Here is a 15,355-nt window from a genome sequence, read left to right as displayed (position 1 = left end):
TAAGCCAAGTCTTTAAGTGTATTACACAGCACTACGATTTTGATAAGCCATATTAAAGTTTTAACACTGTATTTTTAATGTACTTGTAAATTGGATAATATGCATCAATGTCTTTTAGTAGATTACTAAGCGGCGGCGGGCGGGAAGAAAAATCACTGTTGTTTTTATATAATATATACTTCACTCAGTTCACTGGCAAGCACTAATCTGTCAATAAGGAACTTCTGACATTTAAATAATAGGTGGTTAACGGCGTAAAAACGTAGTGATTATATGCTCTTTGGTTAACGGTTCCTTCTTCAGCTTCACAGAAAGTACACAAGTTATTTTGTATCAATCCCAGTCTGGCAAGGTGTGATGGTGCAGCATTGTGTCCGTAGCGCAACCGGTTTATCGTGGTAATAAAATCCCGACTGGCTTTTTTCAGGTTATTATACCATGGCTTTCTTGGCAGGCTTTCTTGTATGCTTCCGTACCTACCATTTTCCTTTTCCTAAGTCTTGATCCTTGTTCCACATTTGTTCCCATAACATTCTTGTAGATATATTTATACAGGATAAGTAATCAGACATAGGAACATACATAGATTCACTAACATCAAGTGTGTTTATACCTTCAAAAGCTACTTTGTCTACTACTTCATTACCAGTGATTCCTTTGTGAGATGGAACCCACATAAATGAAACGTCAAGTTCTTTAAGGTGATATTTAAATAATAGTTCTTTTATAGCATATAAAATAAAATTGGTTTTAAAATGAATTTTAAGAAGTTTTAAGCCCTGAAGCACACTTAACGAATCACGTACAATTAGAAAATATTTACAATTATTTACATTGCCAATTCGCAGTAGGGCCTGATAAACTGCATAAGCCTCAGCAGTAAATATAGTACGTACATTCTGCAGAAGAAAGCTCTGAGAAAATTTAGATTGTGGATCATAAATTGCACTACATACATAATCCACACCTTTGCTACCATCAGTATAAATAGTGTAATCAGAAAGGAATTGTAACATGTCTACATTACTAGTAACCGAATCAATTATTTTAAATGGTTGCATAATGCTTTTGTAATGGGAGGAATAACATGGCCAAGGATGCCGCTTACTAATTTTACTATATTTATTTTCAATTTCCAGAAAAATTTGAAACAACATTGGAGAGTTGCCAAGAAGGAGACCCTCTCCAGTTGCCAGAGGACCGAACACATTGACTCGGTGAGGTAAAATCTTGTTTATAATTTTATTGTTATTAGAATATAATATCTTGAGACAATATCTTTCAGCAAGAATAAGGCGTCTTAAAATAAGCGGCATAATATGTGTCTCAACTTCCATGGCCCTTATGGGAGTTGAGCACATTGCTCCGTATATAATTCTCAGAGCCCTGTTCTGCAGAATATCTAATTTGATTGCATGTGGGCTATTTATATATGCCATAGCGCTGTAATCAAAATGGCTCCTAACTATAGCTTTATATAAAACAGTTAGGATCTTGGGATCAGCACCCCAAGAGACACCGGCTAGACATCTTAATACATTTATACCTTTAAGACTGTTTTTAGAAATATATTTCACATGTTCTTCAAAAGTCAGCTTTTGATCAATGATGACACCCAAAATTTTTTTGGATCTTACTCTTTCAATGGGCTCTCCACAGTACATAATATTGCAGGTTGGATCATCATCACCAAAGATCATTAAACTGCTTTTTGCAGCATTAATCTTTAAATTTAATCTATTGTTATAATACATACCTAATTGATCTAAGGCTTTATTTATGTTATTTATGGCAATCTGCAAATTATGGTTACTACTGTACAAAACAATATCATCTGCGAATTGGAGAATACTTACATTGCTAGTATCTACACATTTACAAATTTCACATGTGTACAAATTGTACAGTAGTGGTGAAAGTGTGGCACCTTGCATAGTGCCCTTTGAAGTTGATTGAGGCCCATGCAAAATATTATTGTGTTTAACAAATAAGGTTCTATTTGTTAAGAAATTATATATCCACTGACATATTGACTAGGATAGCTGGGTCAACATTATCGAATGCTCCTTGCACATCAAGGAAAACACAAACAGTGTGTGACTTTAAATTATTTGACATTTTCAGATCAGAGATGAGTGAAATAAAACTATCAGCGCAACTTCGCCCTCGACGAAAGCCATACTGCAAATATGGAATGATACCACTAGCCACTACAAACCAATCTAAACGGACTTTGATCATGTTTTCAAATAACTTACCAAGACAAGAGGACAAGGAAATTGGGCAATAGGAATTAGCCTGTTCTGGGGATTTATTTGGTTTCAGTATTGGAATGACACACTGTGATTTCCATGATTCAGTAATGATTAAATTAAGCCATAATATTGTGGGTACCGTAACGGTCACTACACGTAGCTTTCGTATGCGAAGCAAGGCGATAGCAGAGAAGCGAAGAAATGAGAAAAGCAGCTTCAACTTTAAATTATAATCATAAAAACTAAAGAGAAAGCGTTACAATATGAATTTGCGTAAGCGGCAGTTATACAAAACAAGTGCGCGGGCGCATATGAACGCGGTCAGAGAGCGAGTGTCGGGTGCCGATGCAGTGAGGGAACCGGCCCTCGAGGCGACGGCGGGTGTTGCGCGCGGCGTGCGGGACGTGTGACGTATGCGCTGCCCCTTTGTGTCCGCGCGTCTGGCCGATGGTTCAAGCGCCATAAGCGGAGCGGGTCGGGTAGCGAGTTACCGCTACAAGTACTCCCCCGCTGAGACCGTGACTACGGGCGATAGTAATCTGGGAATCTGACTGCCCGCCCACTCTTTGTTCTTCTCTCGGTCTCTTGCTCGATCGTTCTGCTGATATCAGGAGTACCAGTACGTGCCAGTTGCTCGTCCTTTGCCATATAAGCCGGTTTGAGGCGATCTATGGTGACGGTAACTTCTTTACCCTGCACGAGTATGTCGTATGTTTTCGATCCCCTTCTAACGACCTTGTACGGCCCAAGATATGCTGCCTGAAGAGGTCTTCGTGCTGGACCCTGCCGTAGAAAGACATGTGTAGCTGTGTTGAGGTCTTTGGGGATGTAGAATGGTCGAGTACCATGGCGGGATGACGGCTGTGGAACCAACTTGGCCATATGAGAACGAAGCCGGCTGGCGTAGTCTTCGTAGTCGACCACCTGATCGGGTGATGAAGTCAGGAACTGCCCAGGCAAGCGGAGTGGCTCGCCATAGACCAGCTCAGCTGCAGATGCCTGGATATCTTCCTTCCAGGCGCTCCTAATCCCAAGAAGTACTAAAGGTAAGACCTCAGTCCATGATGGCGACGCATAGCACGTGATGGCGGCCTTGAGCTGCCGATGCAGACGTTCCAACATCCCATTTGCCGCAGGATGGTACGCGGTCGTAGTGTGGTGCTCGGTGCCCATCAGTTTCGCCAAGGACTGGAACATGCGCGACTCAAACTGGCGGCCGCGGTCCGTTGTGATGCGCTCTGGACAACCGAAGCGTGAGACCCAGCCAGCCAGGAATGCGGCCGCGCAGGTCTCTGCTGTGATATCCTTCAGTGGGTACGCCTCAGGCCATCGCGTGAAGCGGTCGATGGCTGTGAGGCAGTACCTGAAATCATTAGATGGGGGTAAGGGACCGACAATGTCAATGTGGACATGTCGAAAACGGGCTTGAGGTGGCTTGAATTGTCCAATTGGTGAGGAAGTATGCTTCGTTATTTTGCAACGCTGACAGTGTATACACTCCCTTGCCCATTGTCGACAGTCTTGCCTCACGCCAGGCCATACGAATCTATGCGTGACCAATCGTACCGTAGTTTTTACGCCAGGATGGCTTAGGTTGTGGAGAGCATGGAATACCTGACGCCGATGCGTTGGCGTGATGTACGGTCTAGGCTCTGGAGTTGACACGTCGCAGTAGATTGGCATGTTTGAATGCGGAGTTGTTACCTTCTGCAGGTCTAGCGAAGAACCATCTCTGAGTAGGTCCTGCAACTCAGTGTCTGCCTCCTGGTCGCGGGCTAAAGACTGGTAATCAAAGGGAGTAAAGGCGAGTTCCTCAATTCGTGATAGTGTGTCTGCCACTGCATTGTCTCTGCCGGCTATAAATCTGACATCAGTGGTGAATTGGGAAATATAATCCAGGTATCTATCACGTCGGGGTCACCAATTTGTGGGTACCGTAACGGTCACTACACGTAGCTTTCGTATGCGAAGCAAGGCGATAGCAGAGAAGCGAAGAAATGAGAAAAGCAGCTTCAACTTTAAATTATAATCATAAAAACTAAAGAGAAAGCGTTACAATATGAATTTGCGTAAGCGGCAGTTATACAAAACAAGTGCGCGGGCGCATATGAACGCGGTCAGAGAGCGAGTGTCGGGTGCCGATGCAGTGAGGGAACCGGCCCTCGAGGCGACGGCGGGTGTTGCGCGCGGCGTGCGGGACGTGTGACGTATGCGCTGCCCCTTTGTGTCCGCGCGTCTGGCCGATGGTTCAAGCGCCATAAGCGGAGCGGGTCGGGTAGCGAGTTACCGCTACAATATATTAAGAACATCAAGAAATAACTTCTGTTATTATTTCTGTTAAAGTAGTTAGGTAAGGTACTAGTATCTTTTAAATGACTATTTTCTGATAATTTGTCTAAAAATGGAGAAATGAATTCATCTTTGTATGATATAATATATAATATTGGACTTAACACCTTTATACATTTTAACCATATCCCAAATCTTACTTATAGGGGTAGTCCTGTTGAAAGAATGGCATAAGTCATTCCAGCCGATTTTCTTCTGTTCTGAAATAGTTCTCTTTTTCAATGCATCTAGCTTTTTATAATTTATGTAATTTTCTATGGTAGGATCACTTCTGTATAGTTTCAAAGCATTATAGGATGCAATAACAGTTTCCTCACAGATCTTGTTCCACCAAGGTGTTGGAGGTCTACTAGCAAAATGAGCAGAATTAGTAAACTTTGGGATACTTTTATGCATAAGGGAGTCGAGACGAATGCAAAATTCTGAATAAGTGGAAAGCGGATCTTTAATATTAACTGATAAATCCTCAAACATGCTCTTAGAAAGTTCATTATATTTGCGCCAATCAGTTTTTTTGTACAAAAATTTTTCAACAGGAGAGTTAAATTTGTTAAGCAGAGCCCGTCACTGGGTGCATACGCAGCAGGAGGAAGTGGTGCGATAGTGAACTAAAACAACGTCGTCCTTTAACACTCCGTGTATTTCCAAAATGCACAAATGTAAAGTCGTCAATAAGGACATTAACATTAAGTAAATAACTTATAATATCGAGAGTAAAATCTAATGAGATGTTTACCGGTCGATCCGTGATAGCAAAAAAAAAAGAATGACAGCGCACAAGTTGCCAGAGCCAAAATATTCTAAAGACATCTCTATACGAGCATGTCAATTAATAAAGTGTGCCATTGACTTTCCAACACTTCCCCTCAAGGGCACACTGTTATCTAAATAATAACCATAGTAGAGTCAAATATTTCAAAGAGAAAACTAACATGAAACAACTAAATTTGGCTCTACCATATTAAATGTCACAAATAAACATTGAATGTACATTTAAAACAAATTCATATTGACTCTACCATATACTAGTAATAATAATAAACCTGTTAGCTTTTTATACAAAAAAAAACAACAGATAAAAATACTTAATATAAATTTAGAGTACAATCACAACTTACTTTATATGCTCTAGTTATTGAAAGTATTAACAAACGTTCATAGCTTTGATAAACTCATTATGCTTAACTCTACCTAAAGGTTTTGTCAACACATCGGCAATCATTTTGTCTGTAGGCAAATACTCTACTTTAATTACATTTTTAGATATTAAATCTTTAACATAATGGTACCTTATGTCGATGTGTTTCGTTCGCTTATGACAGTATTCCTTAGCTTGTAAAAGCTTTTGAGCACTTTGGTTGTCATTATATACAATACAATTAATTTGTTTAGGCAAAATCTCAGACAAAAGACTCTTAATGAATGATACATCTTTACATACATCAGATATTGCTAGGTATTCTGATTCACACGATGACAAAGAGACACACCTTTGTTTGCGAGACTCCCAATTAACTGTACAATTTCCCAATTTAATGACATAGCCAGTATAGGATTTTCTGTCAGTAATATCATTGGCCCAGTCTGCGTCAGTATAAGCATACATAGACCAATTCTCATTCTTATGAAAACATAGAGAATAATGAATTGTACCTGCCAAATAACGCAATATACGCTTAGCTGCTAACCAATGTGACCTATCGAAACAATTGTTAAATTGGCTAAGTTGGCTACATGCATATGATATATCTGGCCGTGTACATACAGACAGATACATCAAGCAACCCAAAAGTTGTCGATAGTTAAAAACATCATCCTGCAAACAGTCATTATTTTCAGATTTTACAAGTTTACAGTTAATTTCCATAGGTGTGGCTGCGGCCTTACAATTTTCCATGCCAACACGTACAAGTAGTTTTCTGATATATTCACTCTGATCTAGAGTCAAAGTTCCCTTAACTTTATCCCTAGACACATTTATACCTAAACAGCTCTTAAGCGGACCTAAATTTTTAACATTAAATTTACTTTCTAAAATGTTTAACAAATTTCGCTTAATCGAACTGTTTTGGCTGTAAAACACATAAAAGTCATCAACATATAAAGCCAAAATCACTAAATCATCCTTGTTACTTTTTACATATACACAGGGTTCACACTTGGATTGAGTGAAATTATGCTCACTAAGTAAACTATGTATTTTACAGTTCCACATTCTACTTGCCTGTTTGAGGCCATAAATGCTTTTCTTTAACAAACATACTTTATTTTTATTATTATCACTGAAACCAATAGGCTGTTCCATATATACAGTCTCATTAAGGTCAGCATTGAGAAAAGCTGTTGCCACATCTAGATGGTCAATGTTTAAGTCTAACTGATTAGCTATACAAAATAAAATTCGCATTGTCGAGTGACGGACAACAGGAGCGAACGTTTCGTTATAATCAATGCCTTCCCGTTGGGTAAAGCCCCTGGCGACTAATCTTGCTTTAAAACGATCAAAATTACCAGAAGCATCATATTTAGTTTTATAAACCCATTTACATTTTATTACATTTTTACCAACGGGCCTATCTACCAATTCCCAGACATTGTTTTTAACTAGAGCATCATACTCACTTTTCATGGCATCTAGCCATTGCTGGCTATTAGAGCCACTTACAGCTTCTTCATAGGTAATGGGTTCATCAGTCGATGGAGAGGGACCATGAGCGAGTAAGGATAAATCATAGTCTAAATACCTCGCAGGGAGTACATTACGCGTGGAGCGAGACGATCGTTGTGGTGTAGCGTCGGCCACAGGACGAGACGCTCCATCACTTTCAGCTGCCACAGGGGGAAGGCTCACTGGTTGTGGGCCGCCGGCACCTGGTGAATCAGCTGTGCTGGAGTCGCTGCTCCCAGTGCAGTACTCATCGGTTTCTCCACCTGAAAATGATGATGAATCTCTGTCAGATAAATTCAAATTATTCTCATTATTATTATCATTGATAAATATTATCATTTAAAATTTCATTATTAATAATTTCATTATTTTCGATTTCATTATCATTATTTGAATTTACTTGACTATTCTGACTAGAAACATTACCAATATCACAGATCTCATTAGAAATATCATTATAAGTTAAAATGCTATCACTCGTGGAAAGTTCTTGAAAGGGGTTTGTACACGGGTTGTAAAATCTATTCTCAATAAAAGCAACATTTCGAGATTTAATAACCTTTGTGGGATCCAAAGGATCAGCTAAGCGATAGCCTTTAGATGTATCACAATATCCCACAAAAATGTATTCCTTTGCCTTAGCATCCAATTTATCTCGCTTATGTTCAGGTAACAATGAAAAAGCAGTACAGCCAAAAACCCTGAGGTGTCCAAGGTTGACCTTTTTGCCAGACCAGACCTCCTCAGGTATACGTCCAGCTAAAGCCGACGTGGGAGATCTATTCTTTAAATATACAGCAGTCATTGCTGCTTCTCCCCAAAATCGTTTGCTGAGACCTGAATGCTGTAACATGCAGCGTACCTTATCAAATATAATGCGAAAAGTCCTCTCTTGTTCGCATTTACTTTGCAAGAATCCGTTTTTAGCAAGCAATGTGTGTATTTTAATGTTCCACATCCGGCTTGCTTGTTTCAAGCCATATATACATTTTTTAAGCAAACATACTTTATTATTATTAGATTGGAAACCAGTTGGCTGCTCCATGTAGATTTTTTCAGTTAACTCACCATTTAGAAAAGCTGTGGTGACGTCAATATGGTCCATGCACAGATCCAACTGATTTGCAATTGCAAATAAAATTCTTAGGGTGGAATGCCTAACCACAGGCGAATAAGTATCCGAGTAATCTATTCCTTCTTTTTGACTATACCCACATGCAACAAGTCTTGCTTTATACCTATTTAAATTACCTGTGGAGTCGTATTTTTTCTTAAAAACCCATTTGTTTTTCACAATATTAACATTCTTTGGACGATCTACCAACTCCCACACATTATTTTTGACCATCGAGCCCAACTCAACCTCCATGGCACCATACCACTCGTCTTTTTCAGGTGAATTCATGGCGTCGCGGAAAGTAAGTGGCTCTTGCGATGAACTTGCTGTAGCCATCAGAGAATCAATATGGAAATCATTATACCTTTCAGGAAATATACCTCGCGTACTCCGCACTGGCCTAAAGTTGGTTGGAACAGCAGACTCTTCTACTTCCGCCAACATTGGCTCGTAATCTGAAGATGCAGAGGGTTGCAGTGGTGAGGTGACAGGGCTAGACAGCACCACAGCCTCGCCGCTATCCTCAGTGGCGTCTTCAGTTGTGCGATACAGCTCAGACAGGGGTGATTGCACTGGTGTGCTTGCCGCCTTCTCTGAAACAGTTATAGAGTCCCGATTAGGTGAATTATAATTTACATGATCCTCATGGCTGTTTAGAGGGTTAAGATTATTATCACAATCATTATTACCTACACTAATATCACAGTTATTGTTTAAAATGTTATTGCAGCAAGTATTATTCCCTCTATTATCATTTTTTAAATTATCATTTATTAAATTATCAAAAATAATAAAATTTGCTCTTTTCGCCTCAGCATTTGCATGTAATAGATTGTTTCCTATAAATTTGTCCTCAAGGAACACAACACTTCTAGAATAAATAACCCTTCTAGGGTTAACTGGATCTATTAAGCGATATCCCTTACACGTTTCGCCATATCCTACAAAAATATGCTGTTTTGCCTTAGCATCCAGCTTGCGTCTCTTTTGATTAGGCACATGAGAGTATGCTACACAGCCAAAAACACGTAAATGACTAAGATCTAACTTATCAGATCCGGTCCATTCGCATTCAGGAATTCCACCCGATAATGCACTGGTAGGCGACCTATTTTTTAAATAAATGGCCGTCATAACAGCCTCGCCCCAGTAGCGATCAGGTAACTGAGAATCCTGTAACATAGCTCGAGCTTTTTCAAAAATCGTACGATTTGCTCTCTCACTGACACCATTTTGAGAAGGAGAATAAGGACAAGTAGTTTGGTGAATTATTCCTGCCTTTTTAAGGTAATCGGACAAAGTTTTATTGCAATATTCAGTACCCTGGTCAGTACGTAATACTTTAATACGCAATCCAGTTTGATTTTCTACTAAGGTTTTAAAATTAACAAAATGAGAACTCACCTCAGACTTGTTCTTCAGTAGATAGCCAAAGGTGCGTCTTGACTTGTCGTCGGTGAATGTCAGCAAATACCGAGCTCCGCCCCAGCTGGGTACATGAACCGGTCCGGCGATGTCACTATGCACCAGGTCCAGAAGGTTAGCAGCACGCCCCGCACTTGACCGCGGAAACGATGTTTCACACATCTTCCCGGTAAGGCAGGCGATGCACTGTGCAGGAATGCCGTCTTCAGCCTGAAATACGACACTACACTTATTCCCTCCACCTAATACCGACATACCTTGCTTGTTCAAATGACCAAGACGCTTATGCATAATAGAGTAAGGCACAGCGTCAGCAGCATTGGCACTCATGGATCCTTGCCCATGCAGGGACATAGAGTTGCCTAATTGGAGGTCAGGTCGAGTTTGCTCATCCACTTTCAACTTATAGAGCCCATCTTGTTTATTAATAGTTAAAACCTTATTGCCTGTGATTTGACAAGAGCTATAGATATTGCAATAATTATTAGAAAACACTACAACATAACCATTTTTTGTAATTTCACTGACAGACATTAAATTTTTCGCTAAATTAGGCACATATAGCACATTATTTAGAGTCAATTCAGGTGATATAAAAGTCTTACCAATAACTTCACTATTAAGTTGCTGTCCATTGGCTACTGTGATCACACATTTCTTGCTTTTAGTTTCATGAAGAAGAGACAAGTCACCAGCCATGTGACTGGACGCTCCACTGTCGAGCACATATTCATTAGAATGTGTTGCCGAGTATGCAGAAGCAAACATGGTGTGTTCCTGTCCAGTTTTCCTTGCTTCTTCTCGTTTCTTCTTAAAACAGCGGCTTGCGGAGTGGCCCTTTTTCTGACAGTAAGTACATAAGTTATTGTTGCTTTTCTTCTTCCTGTTAGCCATGAAGGCTAGGTTGTCTGTAGTGTTACTTTGGCTTCGTCTGTGATCTTCTTGAAGTAGTCTAGTCCGGACCACCTCACTTGATAAGGTGCCGCTGAGGTTAGCCGCTTCAAGGCTGGACACTAGTATGTTGAATTCTTCTGGCAAGCCCGACAGCAGGATTTCAGCTGTCTCTGCATCGTCGATAACCTTCCCGATATCGGCTAGCTGCGTGACGAGCTTAAGGACACCTTCGATGTAATCCGACATGCCCGCAAAGTGACCGTATTCTACTCTATGTAATTTGCGTAATAAAAGTACTCGCCTGTACAGTCCTTTGTCTTCGAAAGTATCGGATAATGACTTCCACGCATCCTTAGCGGTCGTCGCATTCCGCACGATTTGGTAAAGGTGTGGCTCACATGACAGGCAAATTTTTGCTAAAGCCCGTCCATCTTTGGTAGTGTCCGTGTCTGTGCCATCGACGCAGCCCCATAAACCATCAAGAGTAAGCACCATCTTCACAGCGAATTTCCAATTGATCCAATTGTCCAAGCCTTTCAGTTTCTCTAAGGTGGACATTGAGGTTATGTTGCATGTGCTCGTCCCTGGTTGCGCCATTGTCGTAACTCGGGTAATCTGGGAATATCTCAACGCCTTTTAGCTTTTCTGCAGCTTTTGTGCCTGGGCCCTGAACCTGTTCGGAATATAAGGAGCACACGGGAAGCAGACGAGGGACTAACCGAGATTACGAATGAGCAACACCAAGTTATGATATGAGTCTGTATTAATCGTAGTAAATTAACACACAACTATATCTAGTTTTATATGATCGAAAACATTACATTAAAAGAGGTTTGTAAAAGTTATAAAGGCTGAGTAAAACATAAAATAATTAAAATAAATGGGACGACACAATCTTACAACCGCATTGGGCTGAGGGCAGCGACAAAGAGGAAACCACAGATACAAAATCTTTTTACCCCTAATGTACGGCATAGATTACACAATCTTTAACATCTCTGCTACTCCATTTTGAGCAGAACAGTAGGGAATAGTGGTCTGGTGGATAATACCATGTTCTTTTAAATATTGTGTAAATTTAGAACTAGTAAACTCTCCACCATTATCACTACGAAGGCAAAGGATAGGCAAACTCTTTTCTTTTTCTACCATAGCTTTAAAATGTTTAAAACAATCAAATACCTGTGATTTGTTCTTCATTATGTAGGCAAAACTCTTCCGGCTGTAGTCATCCGTGAAGGTGAGCAGATATTTTCCTCCTCCATGGCTCGTCTCAGGCATTGGTCCGCAGACGTCAGTGTGCACCAGCTGTAGTGGTTGCGTTGTTGTACTGTTACTAGCCTTAGGGAAAGGCTCGGCCGAAAGCTTCCCCTTAATGCATGCTTCACAGTTCTTGAGGTTTTTATCCTGAAACAACACACCACATGCATCCCTCAACTTACACATCCCAGCTGAGTGCAGGTGACCAAGTCTAAAATGCCACATGTCCATCACAGACGGGGTAGAGACGGCAACTGCAGCGCTCGGTGCGACCTGCCTGGGTTGCAGGTCCAAAGAGTGCTTCCTGTTAGGATTATATCCCTCAGCCCTAGACACATCCCCAGAGAGTTTATAGATTCCATTAACACAGTTAGCTATAGCCATATAGTCGCTAGGTGCTTTATTGAGACTATGACCCCTATCATAAACAAAACACCCATCATTATTAAATAAAACAGAATGACCATCTTTACATAATTTAGACACAGAAAGTAAATTTGCGGATAAGTTGGGAACTAACATGACATTTTTAAAGGTTCTCACCTGTCCATTTAAAGCAACACTAAGATCTCCAGTTTTGGAACTTGACATTGTCTCGCTGTTAGCCAAACTTATGGATTGCTTCTTTGTATCCCTTATATTGCTGAGCAAGTTTGGATCATTAGAAAGGTGAGAAGACGCTCCTGAGTCCAAGAAGACATCTGTCCGGTCCTGGGCGAAGAAAGCTGCAGTGGCGGTGGCAGACTTGGAAGAATCCCTTTGTTTCCTATCTTTCTTATATTTAAAACACTTGGGCTTGATGTGACCGACTCGGTGACAGTATGTACACTTAATCTTGCTTGTAATGTATGCTGTTGTCGAGCTCCCGTTATTCGCAGACTTCCTTTGCGCCTCTTGAAGAAGACGAGTACGCACCAGGTCGCTTTTCAGCTCTTCAGAAGATATACAATACGTTTCTAGGTTGCTCACCAATGTGTCATAGTCTGCCGGAAGGCCACTCAATAAGATTTCGGCCACTTCTTTATCTTCGACCACCCTGCCGATGTCAGCGAGTTGGTGAACTAGGGACATTACATGTTCAATATATGTAGCCATGTCTGCATGCTCAGTGAAATCTACCCTGTGTAGTTGTCTTAAAAGTAACACTCGCCGATACAGCCCTTTGTCCTCAAATATGTCCGACAAGTTTTTTCACGCTTCTTTAGCTGTTGTCGCAGTCCGAACGTATTGAAATAAAGCCGGTTTTATGTTGAGACAGACACGTGCCAAAGCGCGCTGGTCGCGCGCGGCATCTGTGCCCGTCAAAGCCTCGTCCGACTCCCTGTCTATTGTGTCCCACAATCCTTCCGTGATCAAAATCATCTTCAATGCGAACTTCCACGTTAGATAGTTGTTCCCGTCCAGCTTCTCGATGACGGGAGTGCCCATGACGACATTAGTGGCATTTACAGCCATCGTGGCAATTTATGTCAAAAATATGTAGAATTAACGTTGTAGGACGACGTAAGAGATTATATTTTGAAGGTTTTGCCACTCGATCGACAGCCACTTACTAGATGGATCACGATTTCTCCTTTTCTCGTGGTATGCTGGGCATCTTAACCTGTTAAGCAGAGCCCGTCACTGGGTGCATACGCAGCAGGAGGAAGTGGTGCGATAGTGAACTAAAACAACGTCGTCCTTTAACACTCCGTGTATTTCCAAAATGCACAAATGTAAAGTCGTCAATAAGGACATTAACATTAAGTAAATAACTTATAATATCGAGAGTAAAATCTAATGAGATATTTACCGGTCGATCCGTGATAGCAAAAAAAAAAGAATGACAGCGCACAAGTTGCCAGAGCCAAAATATTCTAAAGACATCTCTATACGAGCATGTCAATTAATAAAGTGTGCCATTGACTTTCCAACAAAATTGATACTTTTCAGTGATTAATGCTGTTACGGTTATAGTAGGGTAATGGTAACTTCCCATACAATCGTCATGTACAGACCATTCACAAAGAGGTGCCAAGGAATCACTAGTAAGACTGACGTCAATGGCTGAAGGGTTTGTTCTAGGACGGTTCACTGTAGTAAACCTACCATCATTTAAGATACACAATTCACATTCATCAATAACATCGTATAGATCTTTACCACGACCCTTTGTCGATAAGCATCCAAATGCAATATGATGAGCGTTAAAATCTCCGCCAATAAATATAGGTTTAGGGAGGTCTCTGATAATATTGCGCAGCCTCTTTAATCTAATGTGTCCTGTAGAGGGAGGACAGTAGACGCATAGAACAGTTAAATTACCGCGTTCGGTAGATATAGAAACTGCTATAGTTTGTATGTCTTCATAAAAAATTGTATTTAAAGTATTATATTTCAGGTGCGGTTTAATTAATATTGCTACACCATTGTGAGGATTTTTAGACAATCTGTAGTGAAGATTATAACCAGGAATTTTAAAATTATGATGTTCTTTAAACCAAGTTTCATTGAGTAAACATACATCAATATTCATTTTTTGCAAAAAATTAATTAATAAAGGCTTTTTACCATTCGCACTTTGAATATTAAACTGCGCAATACGTAACTGAGATTTTCCAGAGGAACCTGAATCCATTATTAGGATAAATTTTTAATTAGCCTATCTTTTATGGATGCTGTATTGATCGGCACAGAATCAGGATTGTTGCCCAGCTCTATCAGTGTTTGTACCAGGGCCATTAGTACATCTTTATCACCGAGGATCTGGGCTTTAAGGTCCATAGGCTGGACCTGATTTATAACCTGTGAAGCAGGTTTGTTATTTACATTTTTATTTACAAATTGTACAGGTTTTTGGAATGGCTTATTTTGTTGTTTGGACAATGGCAAGGAGGGATATTCGCTTTCAGGAATTTTAGTTTGTGCAAGGCTTGCGTAAGTTATTTTGTTTTTCTTTTCTATTAGTTTTTTAATCTTAATTGGACATTCTTTAGATATAGCCAGATGAGGACCACTGCAATTAATACAGGATATCTCATTTGGTGTGTTACATTCTTTGTAAAAGTGTTCACCTGAATAAATAGAACATCTTTGCTTGCCATTGCATACTCGAGCAGAGTGATTAAACTTAAAACATTTAAAACATTGCTGCAGAGGTGGGATATATTCAAATACTCTATATCAAAATAAATCATACTGCACATTATCTGGCAGTACATTCGATAAGAATGTAACACTAACTGTTTATAGTGGAACGCGGTCTTCTCCTACTTTCCTGGTGAAGCGTCGTACAGATATAATTTCATAAACGGAACTCAGTTTCCTGTATAGATCTTTGTTCGAAATGTTTGCCGGAACAAACCTTATCATGCCAGTTTTTTCAATTTGCGTTGCGCTTATGTATGC

General features: G+C 40.2%; 1 protein-coding gene and 1 long non-coding RNA gene across 3 annotated transcripts; one reads left to right on the top strand and one right to left on the bottom strand.

The window, feature by feature from the left end:
• Positions 1–259: 259 nt before the first annotated feature.
• LOC133524775 (uncharacterized) lies at positions 260–2,379 on the top strand. 2 transcript variants are annotated; one of them, XR_009800435.1, is made up of 3 exons: positions 260–398; positions 1,140–1,222; positions 2,125–2,379. It is a non-coding gene; the product is annotated as an uncharacterized LOC133524775 (long non-coding RNA). The 2 variants fall into 2 exon arrangements; XR_009800434.1 differs by having other exon boundaries at positions 289–427.
• A 9,307-nt stretch (positions 2,380–11,686) lies between these two features.
• LOC133525334 (uncharacterized) lies at positions 11,687–14,953 on the bottom strand. Its single transcript, XM_061861621.1, has 2 exons — positions 12,512–14,953; positions 11,687–12,115 (listed from the first exon to the last, which is right to left on the bottom strand). Exons 1-2 carry the CDS (start codon positions 13,061–13,063, stop codon positions 11,687–11,689), a joined length of 981 nt encoding a protein of 326 aa, XP_061717605.1. The 5' UTR covers positions 13,064–14,953.
• Positions 14,954–15,355: the final 402 nt, after the last annotated feature.

This window comes from Cydia pomonella, chromosome 14, assembly GCF_033807575.1.
Source record: "Cydia pomonella isolate Wapato2018A chromosome 14, ilCydPomo1, whole genome shotgun sequence".
Taxonomy (NCBI): domain Eukaryota; kingdom Metazoa; phylum Arthropoda; class Insecta; order Lepidoptera; family Tortricidae; genus Cydia; species Cydia pomonella.
The sequence above is the reverse complement of the archived record's forward strand: the minus strand, read 5'-3'. Positions and strand labels throughout refer to the sequence as shown.

What these genes read in the sequence shown, in the direction of transcription:
- LOC133525334 (XM_061861621.1), bottom strand. Translation starts at nt 13,063, where the DNA reads ATGGCTACATATATTGAACATGTAATGTCCCTAGTTCACCAACTCGCT. An exon ending in GTGTTGCTTTAAATGGACAG is followed by an intron (nt 12,116 to 12,511) that starts GTGAGAACCTTT and finishes GTGTTGTTTCAG; the next exon opens with GATAAAAACCTCAAGAACTG.